Source organism: Kogia breviceps, chromosome 3 (assembly GCF_026419965.1).
Source record: "Kogia breviceps isolate mKogBre1 chromosome 3, mKogBre1 haplotype 1, whole genome shotgun sequence".
In the NCBI taxonomy this organism is placed as follows: domain Eukaryota; kingdom Metazoa; phylum Chordata; class Mammalia; order Artiodactyla; family Physeteridae; genus Kogia; species Kogia breviceps.
In genome coordinates this window covers 155,160,844-155,173,803 of record NC_081312.1, presented here as the reverse complement: position 1 = coordinate 155,173,803, position 12,960 = coordinate 155,160,844, and the positions used below count along the sequence as shown (strand labels likewise).

The 12,960-nt window shown below is 51.6% G+C and overlaps 1 protein-coding gene across 3 annotated transcripts in view; it reads left to right on the top strand.

Moving 5' to 3' along the window:
• The first annotated feature begins 2,699 nt into the window (after nt 1–2,699).
• Nucleotides 2,700–12,960, top strand: part of ARNT2 (aryl hydrocarbon receptor nuclear translocator 2) — a 202,780-nt gene continuing 192,519 nt past the window's right edge. Inside the window, exon 1 of one of the 3 annotated variants that reach the window (XM_059059151.2) lies at nt 2,700–3,042. In XM_059059151.2, the coding sequence (XP_058915134.1) occupies nt 3,012–3,042 (31 nt within the window). In that variant the 5' untranslated portion in view covers nt 2,700–3,011. Of the gene's footprint in view, nt 3,043–4,132; nt 4,227–12,960 lie in introns of those variants that run through there. The other 2 variants (XM_067030049.1, XM_067030048.1) reach the window with 2 other exon arrangements.

The window sequence follows — 12,960 nt, the reverse complement described above, 5'->3', positions numbered from 1 at the left end:
AGCAATAGCCTCCTTTGGAATTTAAAAGAGTTCTAGGTTGTTTAAACGTTGAGTGGAATTCCTGAGCCTGTTAACCGGTCACAGTTTACTAGCTCTCATAATTAGCACAAGACCACTGTACTGTGCAAACGCCACTCAGTATTCAACAATGACTAACTGCTCCATTTCAGACTGTTTACTTAAGAGTGGGGGGTTTGCATCCACAATCGATGTTTCTGGGTAGTTACCTATTTAACACCGAGAGACGAGAGATGGTGAGGGCCCAAATCACTCACTCCTCTATCTCTTCACAACACCCTGCCCATTCCACCCCCCCAAATCCCAGCATTGTGGGTGACTCAACTCCAAGTCTTGTTTGGCTACTGAGCTGTGTGACCTTGGGAAAGTCACTTCCCTACTCTGAGCTTCAGTTTCCTTATTCTGCAAACTCTAGGGACTGAATTGGGTGATGCCAAAGGTCCTTTCCACCTCTAAGATGTAGTGACTGGGGGAGAGGATCTAAGATGTAGTGACTGGGGGAGAGGATGAAATGCCTCCTTCTCTGTTCACATGCAGACATATTTATTACTTACTGAAAACCACAGCATGGCAGACTCCAAGCAGACCATGGTAAGTGTCCCAGCCTCTTCTAGCTGTCCATATTCTACCTTTTATTGCCATGGACAAATGCAAGAAGAAGGATTAAAGATATCTGCAGAGCAACATTTTAGAAAAATGGGCAGAGGACAACAACACAGTTAAATATATGTGTGCATGTAGCTATAATGGTCATGTTCACTACACTTTTATTTTTTAGGGAGACTATTAAAAATGTATTTGCTTGGAGATAATACCAAAATGAGCCACATGCTGTGGGTGATACGTGAACACCAAGGAGAGGGACTTGCTTACCTGTGAGGGGTGTGGAAAGTTGGAGAATGCAAAGAGCTTGGTGGGAGCAGGGGTACAGTGATGCTGGGGGCTATGTAAAGATGCGCCACCAGAGACAGAACTGCCAGTGGGGAGCAGGTCCTAAAAGGGGATCGTTCTGGGTCGCAGAAACATTGAAGGTGGATTTTTACCTTGCTTGAGGAGTGAGTGAAATAAGCCTCCTCTTCCACTTACCCTAACAAATCTTAAGTCAAGTATACTGTGTATTTATTAAGTGCACATGGGTATTTGAGGGGGTTGCTGGTTGGGAGTATGTGGAGTATTTTTGCAGTACGCGGGCCTCTCACCGTTGTGGCCTGTCCCGTTGCGGAGCACAGGCTCCGGACGCGCAGGCTCAGCGGCCATGGCTCACAGGCCCAGCCACTCCGCGGCACGCGGGATCCCCCCGGACCGGGGCACGAACCCACGTCTCCCGCATCGGCAGGCGGACTCTCAACCACTGCGCCACCAGGGAAGCGCCTGAGCTCTCATTTGACTGATGTTGTGGAAATCAGGGGTAGCTACTTGATACAAGGATGGGGTGGGCCCAGCTGGTACCCGAGTTGCTCTCTCTCTCCCTCTCATTATCCGTCTGGAGCTGGCCCATCGTGACACATGCCTTAGTCTTCACCTGAAGTGTCTTTCTTTTCCACCTCTCCACATTCTGCTCATTTCTTCACAGCCTAGTTTGTGCTTTCTTGATCACTCCACCCTCTCTCTGGCCTCATTCATTCACCAGTGACCACAAGGTGCCCCAGGCAGCTGTGTGCTTCTTGAGTGCAAATACCTTAGAAGTCTAGGGAGGGCAGAGCCCCTGTGGCTCTCTTTCCATGCTCTGGCCAATACCTAGCTTTGTGCCAGGCACACAGCAGACATTCAATTTCGTGGAATCGATAAACAAATGAATATTAAGCACGTATTAGTCAAATCAGTAGTGTTAAATGCTCTCCGGAAGACAATGCTTATGTGAAAATATATCCCAAGCATTTTTTCTCTACCCACCCCTCCAAATGCTTCTTTGTAAGGATTTAAGACAGTCCGATGTTTTTGCAAACATGTCTACATTTAGGGGCCATCTTGCCCTTTGTGGCTCTCACTGGGATGTGTTCACTCTTCCATGGAAACTTCACAGGGCACCCACTAGGGTGCCAGTCTTCTTCCTAAGAGCCAGCCTACCATCTGGCAGAGAAACAATCCCTCCAAGGCCCCTACAGCCTAACTTTACCAAGATATGCCGACAAAAGCATTTAGAGAATCTTTTAAATGCTCAGGTGGTCGTATAAGGCTCCTGCAAGAACTTCAGGTGATAACCAGTGACAGTCACCGTGCAAGAAGGAAAGCAGAGCTGAGAGCCTTTCTCAAAGCCAAATCATTCACAAATTCCGGCTGCCTCTGCCTGGGTGTTTGCTGAGTACGCTGTCAGCTGTCCGTGGCCGTGGCCTTGGAGGTGCCCGTGGCTTCGGGCGTCTCTGGCCCCCGGAACCGAGCGGCGCGGCCCTGGCATGCTAAGTGGGCAGCACTGGGGCGCCTTTGTTTCTCTCCGTCTCCAAGACCCGCGTCCCTCTGAATCTTAAGAGGCTGCCCCCCCACCCTCTCCGCCCCGGCCCTCTGGCCTGGGGACAGCGCCCCTCCGTGATGCGTCCCGGACCCCCGGGGGTGGGGGAGACCCGGAGCCAGCGAGAAGGGAGGGGGCGCGCCTCCGGCCTGAGCCTGGGCACCTGCGCGGGCCCGAGGGGGGCGGCCCCAGGCGCGGCCCCAGGCTCGGGGGTCCCCCCCCCGCCCGCGGCCCCAAGTCTCGCGGTGCTGCGGCCTGGCCGGGGGAGCCGCGGCCCGACGCCCCCCGACGCGTGACAAAGGCTGAAGCCGGAGGAGGAGGCCGAGGAGGGGGCGGAGGCGATAAAGGTGGGGGCGGCGGGCGGCCGCGGCGGCGGGAGAGCGCAGAGGCAGCGCCCGCCCGCGCCGTCCTTTGTGTGGCAGTGGTGGCGGTGGCGGCGGCGGCGGCGCCTGGGCCTGCGCCGGCCTCGCCTGCCCCGGGTGGGGCGCCCGGCTCCGCGCCGCCTCTCCTCGTCCCCGCCCGGCGCGCGCCGAGCCTTCCGAGCAAGATGGCAACCCCGGCGGCGGTCAACCCTCCGGGTGAGTAGTGGCCGCGGGCCCCATCGCAGCCCGCAGGCCCTGCCCGGGGCCGGAGTGGGCTGGAGGGACTGGGCGCGCCGAACGCCCCTGGGAGCGCGGAGCCGGGCGCTCGACATCCCCTGGGGCAGGGTGGGGGGGAGCGGCTGTCATTCTGCGCGGCAGCCTCAGCATCAGCACCAGCAGCGGCATCTTCATCCCAATCTCTGCCCCATCCCGGTTTCCGGGACGCGCCAGCTCCCACCCGCGGGCGGCGGACGCTGGCCTCGCATCCCTGGGAACCAGAAGGACCAGTCCAGGATCCCCTTAAGTTCCGAAAATACCCAGCTTTGCCTTCCTCCTCCAACGCCTTTTTCTCTTCCTGTTCCGGCCCCTGTGGCATCAGGCGTCAGCCGTTCGGGGCGGGTAGGAGGGTACCGCGCTGATCCAGGGAAAAGTTTGGAGCCAGGATTCAACAGAGTGGAACTCCCCGAATGCTCCCCTGCCAGCCCCGCTCCCCGAGCGCTGGTCCTTTGATCCCTTTGCGACTAGCTACTATGTATCCTGATCTTTAATGGAGACACACACACACACACACACACACACACACACACACACGAGTCTGTAGAAACGCAGCGTCGAGAAGCCCAGGCCGGTTCAACATCCTCTGCTTTCTAAGGCTGACCTGTTCTCAGGGTGCCGTCTATGACAACTGTGCTCATTGGGCAGATTTCAAAAAATGGGAAAAGTTCATGATCAGGTGGGGAGTATTGACCTGCTTTGGAATTGTAGCAGGGAAATTTTATTTTAGTTGGGAAAATGCCCTACCTTGTGAATAGGACAGCCTGAAGGGTATCCGAGAATGGAAAGGGGGACTCCTAGACAGACTGCTACGAAGTTTTGGGTGCTGTGCAGTGACTGCTATGGCCATGGCATGGCGCTAGATCCCTGTGGAGGATGCAGGGAGAGTAAGAGAGAGGCCAGCCGTCAGGGAATTCCCCATAGAGGGAGGTCGTGGAGTGGGTGGGAGGGTGAACACCCACAATGCCTAGCAAAGAAAAAAAATGTGTCATCCGAGTTAGAAGTGAAGGATTCCTTCCATCTAAAGTGGTCAGGGAAAGGCTTTTGGAGGTTGGACATTTTAAAACTGGAGTCTGAAGAACTGGAAGGTTTGAATACACAGAGCCGGGTGCTGAAGCGACTTGCAGGTACAAGGGATGGCGTGAGCTATGGTGGGCTTACTCTGAGCATGTGTAGATGCCAGTGGGTGGTTGGAGCATTAGGGGTATAAGAGGGAGCAGCGGAATATCATACAGACAGGTTTGGCGGTGGCCAGGCTTTAGAGGGCTTTGAAGGACAGGCTAAGGAGTATGGACTCTGCCCTACACATTAGGAGAGAGTTCTCTATGGTATTGAATAGGGTAGCCACATGGTCACAGTACTTGTGGAAGATTAATTTGTCAGCTAAGTTGAGGTACCGTGGAAAGGAGGGAGCAAGACTGGAGGCAGGGAGGCGGGGTCAAAATGAGGCAGGTGCTGGGGAGGTGAGACTTGGCGGCACTGGCTTGGAACAGAAAGAGGAAGGACAGCACCACTGCGCAGGTGGAGGAGCTCAGACTTGCACTGCGTAGATTGGGGGTAAGGGTAAAGGGGGTGTCCATGGAGACACCGAGGTGAAGACCCTCAGTCGTTCCAAGGACGGAGGTTGCATTAGCAAAGTAGGGAGTCTTGGAAGAACAGATGAGTTCCCTGTCCAGAACGCTGAGTTTGAAAACAGCTGTGCCAGTTTGCTTGCGACCGAAGCCTGCCATTTCAACCTGTTCAGCTGCTTAAAAATCAATAGCAACTTGATCGATTTAAATGTTATGATATTAGAAAAAGCAAAGGAAGTTAAATGAGGATATTTTAATCCAAATAGGAATAAAATCACAGGCAATGTACATTTTGTATATATATGTTTACACATATACACATATATGTACATACTATTTCATCTCTGTTTATGGCGTTTTGTCCATTACATTGTTCCGTGAGTTTAATGGAATAAATATGGGGCAGCTGCTGGGCTTGGCGGTGCTGAGCACACAAACGCCTGTGCCTTGGACTGTGGGACACTCGAATCAAGCAAGTGCAGGGCATTGTTTTTATTATTTGAAAAATAATAAAATAATTTGGCTTGCTTGATGGACAGTGATGTCTGTGTCTTTTCTCTGTTCGCAGAGATACCAGAGATCTTGAGCATGGTGAGACCTTCTCAAGGGAAGACTCCTTGAGGGGGTCGTCTTTTCTCTTACCCCCCGTCTTTTCCTTGAGTGGTCCTCCGTGGTAAGCCCCAGATCTGCAGGGCAGGTTGTTCTCTCACCCTGTGAATCTCGAACTTCTTTCGGGAAAGGGTGTAGTTTCAAGGGATACAGCTAAAGGTTAGAGCCCGGAGAGAGGGTTCAGATTTTTCTGGCAATTTACAACCAAGAGAGGCAAGGTGCCCGAGCTGGACACCCAGAGTCCACCTCTCAGAGGCATGAGTCATGTGATGCTTCATTGAATGCCTCCTCCTCCTTCTCCCACCTCCCCCCTCTCCCCAGATGTTGTTGCTTTGCAAAGAATAAGAGCTCAGTGAACACAGGCAAATGGACTGGGAGGCACCGAGGTTTATTTCTGCTGCTAATCTGTGTCCAGGGTACAAAGGTGACAGGCCGTCACTTCCCCACCCCTACCCACTTGTTCCTTTTTTTGCAGCTGACCACTGCACACCAGCAGACCCATTTGCAATGATGCTTGTCTGTGATGTATGGCAGGGGCACTCTGGGGTCTAGGTAATGACAGATGAAGTTGGAATCTTCCTGCTCTTATTTATTCAGGTGATCTGAGCCAGGTTCAAACCTCTAACCTGCCCCTTCTAGGTCCCCTGTTTGGGTTTTCAGATTCTACCAGTTACTCTAGGGGAAGAGTGGTCTTTGGAGAGGGAAGGGTTTGGCTTCCAGACGTTCTTCTCGTGGCATCTGCCACAGTACTCCTGGTCTGGTTCCCATCTCCTGGGGCCTCTGACCCCTCCCTATTTCTAGGTCATTACAGGCCCTACCTTGGTTGCTGATATTATGGTAGTGGCTGAGTTTCTCTATTCTTTCTAGATATGAAGAATTTATGTCCTCTAGACTAGAGAATGAAACTCTAGAATCTTCTGTTTCATATATATGTATTATTTGTTTCACTTCCTTTGGGTGATATTTAAGCATTTCTGATTTGTATGCAACAATGAAGGTCTGAATTAGTTTCATGCATGAAAGGGTATGTGCAGCTGAAATGGCACAGTTCGGAAGGGGACTGTTTTTCCAACTCCATTGTTTCCACCTTAATCTTTTGTAACTTAAGCATGAGGGACTCAGGTTCAAATTCAGACCAGTGATCATTAGGAATTATGCATTATCGGAGCACACTCAGAAATGAGTATTTGCAGAGTGTTAATAAAGCTTGCACATTTTTAAACTTCAGAGGTATGTTTTAAGAGATTTAGAATTTCTACTTTTTTCTGAAATCAACTATTAGATTTTTTTTTTCCCTCCAGCTTTCTGGTCTCTGGCATTTTAGTTTGGAATTGATTGTATAGGGCAGAAGATTCTTGGTGCAAATTGCCTTAGATGGAGGGATATTTGGGTCGGTTCAACAAACATTTAACACCTTTGACCTACCAAACACTGTGCAGGGCGGAGGGCAATGTGAACATCCATTCCTCAACCTCTGGGAGTTCTGAGTCTAATAGGGGAGAGGTCAAGACCAGTTTATAACAAAAGGTGGAATGAAATGAACTTGACTAGGTGTGTATGTATCATGAGAGGAAGCTTTGTAGGGAGGTAGCTTCTGAAACTGGGCCTCTCAAAAAGAGAGAGTTTGGCCTATAGAGAATTTAGGAAGGGTCACAGAGAGCCGGGGGTGGGTGGGTGGATTTGTGAAAGTCTGGGGAACCGTCAAGCGGTTGTCTTCTCAGTGCTCTCAGGGACCCAGATGGACCCCCAAGAAAGATGGGGGAGAGTTAGAGCTTTGGAGAGATGCTTGCTGTGATTGCAAGCTGCCCAGCAGCACTGCCTCAGCTAGAGGTGGGACGCCCAAACTAGCTGAACATACATGTCCAATGTCTTTACACACTGCATTTCGTGCTTTCTAGAAGTCTCTTGATTGCAAGATACATCATTATTTTATGTGCTTCCAAGAAAAAGCTGCTGCCAATTCAATGATGACGTACTATCAATTGTAAAATGCTCCTCCATTTCAGTGATGTTTCAGAAAGATTGCATTTAGAACCAGTAAAATACCGTGCATTAAGAAAAAGTCAATTTTGCTGCCTCACCACGTGTACGTAAAACATATGGTCTCTTTTTCCAGTCAAAAACGATAACAGAGTTTGCCCTTTAGGCATATGCCAGGGAGCCCAGTGATGAACCAACAGCCTTTTAGCACTTGTCAAAAGATAGGAGTGATATCTAAAAAAGAGATTTATTTATTCCTCAGTCAGTATTTATTAAGCAACTAGTATGTGTCAGTTACGGGGAGCTGCGCTAGCTTGAGGTTGGGAAGAGCTGGGCTGGTTCGAGGAGCCAGACCAGGCCAGGGTGGCCGGAGGACGGTGGGTGAGCAGGGGCGACGGGGGTGTGGGAGGCCACTCACGGAGAGGCACGGATTGGGGTAGGGGGTTGAGGTTCCATTCTAAGAGCAACAGAGAGCTAGAGGCGTCTTGAGCAGTGGAGGCACGTGATACCACCCGCAGTGGCTGCTGTCTGGAGAGCAGACTGGAAGGAGGCCAGCGGAGAAGCAAGAGGCCCGTTCCATGTTGCTGATGTGGACGGGGGGTAGCAGTGGGCGTGGAGAGAAGGAGATGGAGCTGAGATATATTTGGGGGCCAGGACGCCATGCCGAGCAGCTCCCGGGGCACCGGTTATATCCTCGGCCATCCTTGCAGTTGGGCAGGGCGCCTGCAGCACCTCTTGTTTTGCGGGTAGCACCGTAACTGTAGGGGACGGGGTTGGGAGAAGGTGCTGAGGGGGAGGGAAGAGTCAAGGATGAGTCCCAGCTTTCTGTCCTGACAGCCGGGGGGTGGGAGGTGATGGGAAGATAGTGAGTGGCCGTGGGGTGGTGTGCTCGAGGCTCCTGCATTAGACGGTTGGGTGCGGGTGCCCAGGAGACACAGAGGTGGAGCCGCTGGGGAGACCGAGGGCCGTGTGGGCCCGAGGGATCTGGGCTGGAGAAATAAGTAAAGAGCAGCTTCTCTACATGCTTTCCTTGGGGAAGGTGAGATCAAGGAGAGTGGAACACTTGGACCGAATCCCCTCGGTTCCCCAGCAGTGCCTCCATTACTGCTTCATCGTTGGCCTGTGCTGAGATTCACCAAGATGCACGGCGAAGTCATTTCTGGATCTTTTCCAGATCCATTACTCCACTCACAGTGTCAGCTTTGTGCTAGGCCGCCCTCAGGAAAGGAACGTGCAGGAGATTTGCCCAGGGGTGGGATGTGCTGTGTGAGGAGCTGAGGGCGCTTGCACACAGAAGCGGGTAGGGGCCGTGCAGGTCAGGCTGGCGGCTAGTCTAACACGCAGAGCTTCTTGTTCAGTGAATAAAAATGGACTCCTACTTCTAGTCAAACCCTTTCCCACTTGAAGGCTTTGCTTGTGCTGTGTTCCTCTTCTTGGGATGATAAACTGCTCACCTGTCCCTTCCCCCTCTCTCCCACCCCCTCCCCACACCGAACCATTTCCTCATCCGACTCCTTTTGTTTCCTTATGGCCTCAGCTTGAATTCTTGCTCCATTGGAGAAAGCTCTCTTGACCCCTTTATCCAGATAAAGTGTGCCTGTAATGCATTCCGCCAGGGCCCTGCAGGGTGGACTTGGGTTGGAGCTCTTTCTCTCATGCGGAATGAAACAGTAAATCACCTAGATGTTTGATCCATGCCTGTGTCTCCTGCAGGTCTGGGAGCCCCCTGAGGGCAGGGAAGGCATCTGTCCCTGATATGGCCCCAGCATCCACCATATTGCCTCCTGTACAGCAGGCATGCGGGAAGGTTTGCTCTGATGAGTGAATGTCTGGACGCCAGACAGTTGCATTACAGTTTTGTATGTGGCTGCCTCGAAATGCCCACCTTGAAGAGAAGAAAGCATGTGCACTGTATCTGTGCGTCTCTGAAACCAAATACACCAGTGCTGTCTAATCTAGATTCTGATTTTTATTGGTGGGAACTGATTTTGATCTGAAAATCCTACCAGAGTAATCTGTCCCCACACCAGTGCCTCTAGACTTTATAATAAGGCCTTGGAAACACAAATATCATCCTTCTCCCCAGAAGGAGGGCAGGGCAGACTGGTAGTAGCCTGGAGGCCAGCTGGTAGTGGTAGAAGACCTGTACCCCCACCAGACTCCCTGTGAAAGGCCCTCCCCTTTTGGCCCTTGTGTTCCGTGTGCGAAACTGTTGCTGTGGCTTGTGTAATCACCAGCAGTTACAGGCAAGGTCCCCCGGGCTGGCTCTCCATCCAACTGCCCCCCCCACCGGAGGGACTGACACGGGTCCCAGGAAGGCAGCACTGAGGGGCCACAGGCCCTGGAGTTGGAAGCGAGACCCTTTGCAGATAAGCAGAGCCTGCGTGGCTTTCAAGGCTGACTGTAACAATCGGAACATTTTTTAGGGAAGTCCACAAAAAAGCAGAAATGTTCACACGTAGGTAATTCCTGCTCTTGTACCTTGTACAGTATCATGGGGCATCTTTTACTGCTCCAGTTGTGTCGTGAGAGCAGCTAAGCAGAGCCTGGGAGGGGTCTTCTCCTAGCCCCCGCTGAGGAGTTGGCTTCTTTCTTCCCCATAATCACTTTTCTTCCTGAACACAACAAGAAAGACACGTGTGGATTATGAAAAATTTGGAAACTATACATAAGTGCCAAGATAGTTCTATTACTCACTATTAAGAGTTTTGCATATGTTGTTACAGACTTTTTAAAAAATGTCATAAATCAACACAAAATAGAATTGTTGAGAACATATCATTTTTTTCCACCTTCATTAATAGGAACAGTGTATCTTACCAGAGATATACTGAAGTGTTCTGATTTATGGCCTGGTCATAATTTTTTGACTTAGTCTCATATTGAGACATGTAATATTTGGTGTGCTTTTCCATTTGTCAAAATTATACAGAACAGTGTAGTGTACATCCCTGTATGTAAATATATAATTACATGACTTTTTCCCTTAGGGTAACTGCTAGAAGTGGAATTAAATAGCCAAGTGGGTTGACATGTTTTTATTTTATATTGCTTTCCACAGAGGTTAAACCAGAGGCTCAAAGGGGTTCAGAGACTCACCTGGGGTCCCTAGGGCATACATGGACATGAGCTCAGATGCTCTGCTTCCTGCCCTGGGCAGGGCCCTGCAGCCCTCGCCAGGCTCCCCTCTGCCCCCCGGGTTCTGTCTGCACCCCAGCCCTGCCCTCACCCGTTCCCTTCTTTCACGCGGCCTTGCCAAACACACGTGCTGTAAGTGTCCTGGAAACCTCTGATCCCTGTCTGTCGTCCGCACATCCTCCTTGGTTTGAACTAGCCATCCCCCGCCAGACCACCTGGCTGACCAGCCCCCGGACTCAGGGCGCGGGAGGGTGTTGTCCTTCTTGCCTGCCTTCTGTGGCATTAGACAAGTTGTGGTAGTTACTGCCGCTTCAGATGCAGATTCAGGAGGGTTTAATAACGGAGGGTAAATGTGTTTGCTTTTGGTTGTGATGATCCCTGCTTTTCTTCCACAACTCTAAAAAACTAGAGACCAGCTGCAGGGGGCACAGGGCACCTCTGCACCCAGGCTCAGGTAGCAAACAGAAAGGTGGGGATGTTGGCAGCCTGGGACGATTCTGGGGTGCTGTGTCCAGGGTGAAGAGCACCCCGGGGGGTTGGCCCAAGCCAAAACCGAACTCAGTGGGTGGATTCAGAGCTTCCCAGGAGCCAGGTCAGTGGAGTACCTTGCTGGTAGCCGAGTGAGGGACCAGACGAGAGGACGGTAGTCTTCCGCACACGGGGCACTCCTGGGGGCCCTACAGTGACCTACTCGTGGCCAACAGAGGCTCTCTGCCTGTTGAGAAATGCAACTTCCCGCCTGTTTCTGTCTGGCCTGCCAAGCTGCCCTAACAGCAGTTAAGGACAATCCACTGGAATCGATAAATGATTGATTATTTATCAGGAGAGCCACATGGTTGCTCCTTACAGACATCAATAGATGAGCTGGGTTCCAGACTTTGAGGCAACAGCAAGTAGCAAAGTTCATTTTGCCCCCATTTATTTCATTCATAGCTGTCATCAAATGCTATTCTCTTTCTTCTCCTGGAGACTCTGACTGAGCCAAGTGGCAGAGCATCTAAGAACCCTGGCACAGGGGGGCCAGAGATGTGTCCACACGGTGCTTATTGACTGGGAGACATTCCTGGTTGTTACAACATCAGGGGTGGGTGGGGAGGTAGGGTGGGAGGTGACATCTTGCGGGTGGAGGCCAGGGATGCAGCTAAACGTCCTGCAGTGCACAGGGCAGCTCCCACAACAAAGAATGACCCAGCCCCAAATGTCACCAGTGCCAGGATGAGAAACCCCGGTCTATGCGGACAGGACTTCTCGTAAGTCTCTGGGCAGTGGCAACTGGGAAAGGAACCCAGGAGTTCCATGGGGTACACAGCTGGCAGAAACGAAAGGTCTGGCCCCCGAGACCACCACTTCAGCGTACGAAAACATGGTGGCTTTAGAAACAAGATGGTACTTCTCAGAAAATTATGATATCCATAATGGAAGTTAATTTAAATGTGAAATAACAGAATGGCCCGAATTTTTTATTATTATTTTTAGAACAGCATTGATGTTTCTATCACATCAGCAAGTTTAAAACGAGGCATAGTCTGGACTCATTTGCCATAATTTGATATGCTTGATGGATTCCAAGTCCCAGAAAGAATGAAATGAATGAATGTGATCAAGGATCACAGCTGTGTTCTCTCTGAAAGCATTTCACACCAGAAAACTTCTAATTTGTTTCAGCCAGCCTTCCCCGGGCACCCCCTGCCACCCCTGCACAAAGGGTGAGGCGCCCAGTGCTGGGGGTGGCGTGTAGAGAGATGCTGAGTGGAGTCGGTTGGCCACGCGTGTGTTCAGCCAGTGTCCACAGCAGGCAGGGGCAGGACTGTTTTATGCAAATGTCTGGCGGCCTGTTAGAGGGCAGGAGCGAATGTGACCACCCCCCCCCCCCCAGCTCCTCCTGAAGGGCAGAGGGAGAGTGTGTTACAGGAATGGCTCAGGGGCACACAGCTCGATTTAGCACCAGAGTACGTACTTTTCCTGAAGTCAGCCTCACAAACCACAGGTCTCTGTTTCCTGCTGCCTGCCCGGCGTCTTGTCCTCGTCTCCCTCACGTTTTGCAAAGCCAGCACCTCCTCCACGCCCCCCTCCCCTAGGTCCCCTGTAGCAGTGAATAGCACCACACTCCATTCACTGGTCCAAGCCTGACATTAAGAATTTTAATTGCTTATCCACCTAATTAAACAAATATTAATTGAATGCCGACTCCGTGCTCACAGTGGTGTGCAAAGCCAGGCGTGGTCCGCGCCCCCGTGGAGCCCACTGTGGGGAGAGTTGGCCGTTTATTAAACAGTCACATGCACGAGGGTATTAAGTAAGTATCAGGAAAAAGAAAGGTGTCTTTGTGTCCACATGCAGCAGGAAGCCATTGAAGTGTTGTGAGCAGGGCTGTGATGTACTGGGAGGTGGATTTTGAAAAGATCTCTCTGGCTGTTGAATCCGGCCGGCCTGGTGAGGGCATCCACCCTCCCCGTCCAGGGAGGGGACCACCGGGGCCTGCTCCACGAGGCAGTGGACATGGAAAGAAGCCGGGGGATCCCTGACATATTTAGGAGATAAAGCCAACAGAACCAGATGATGG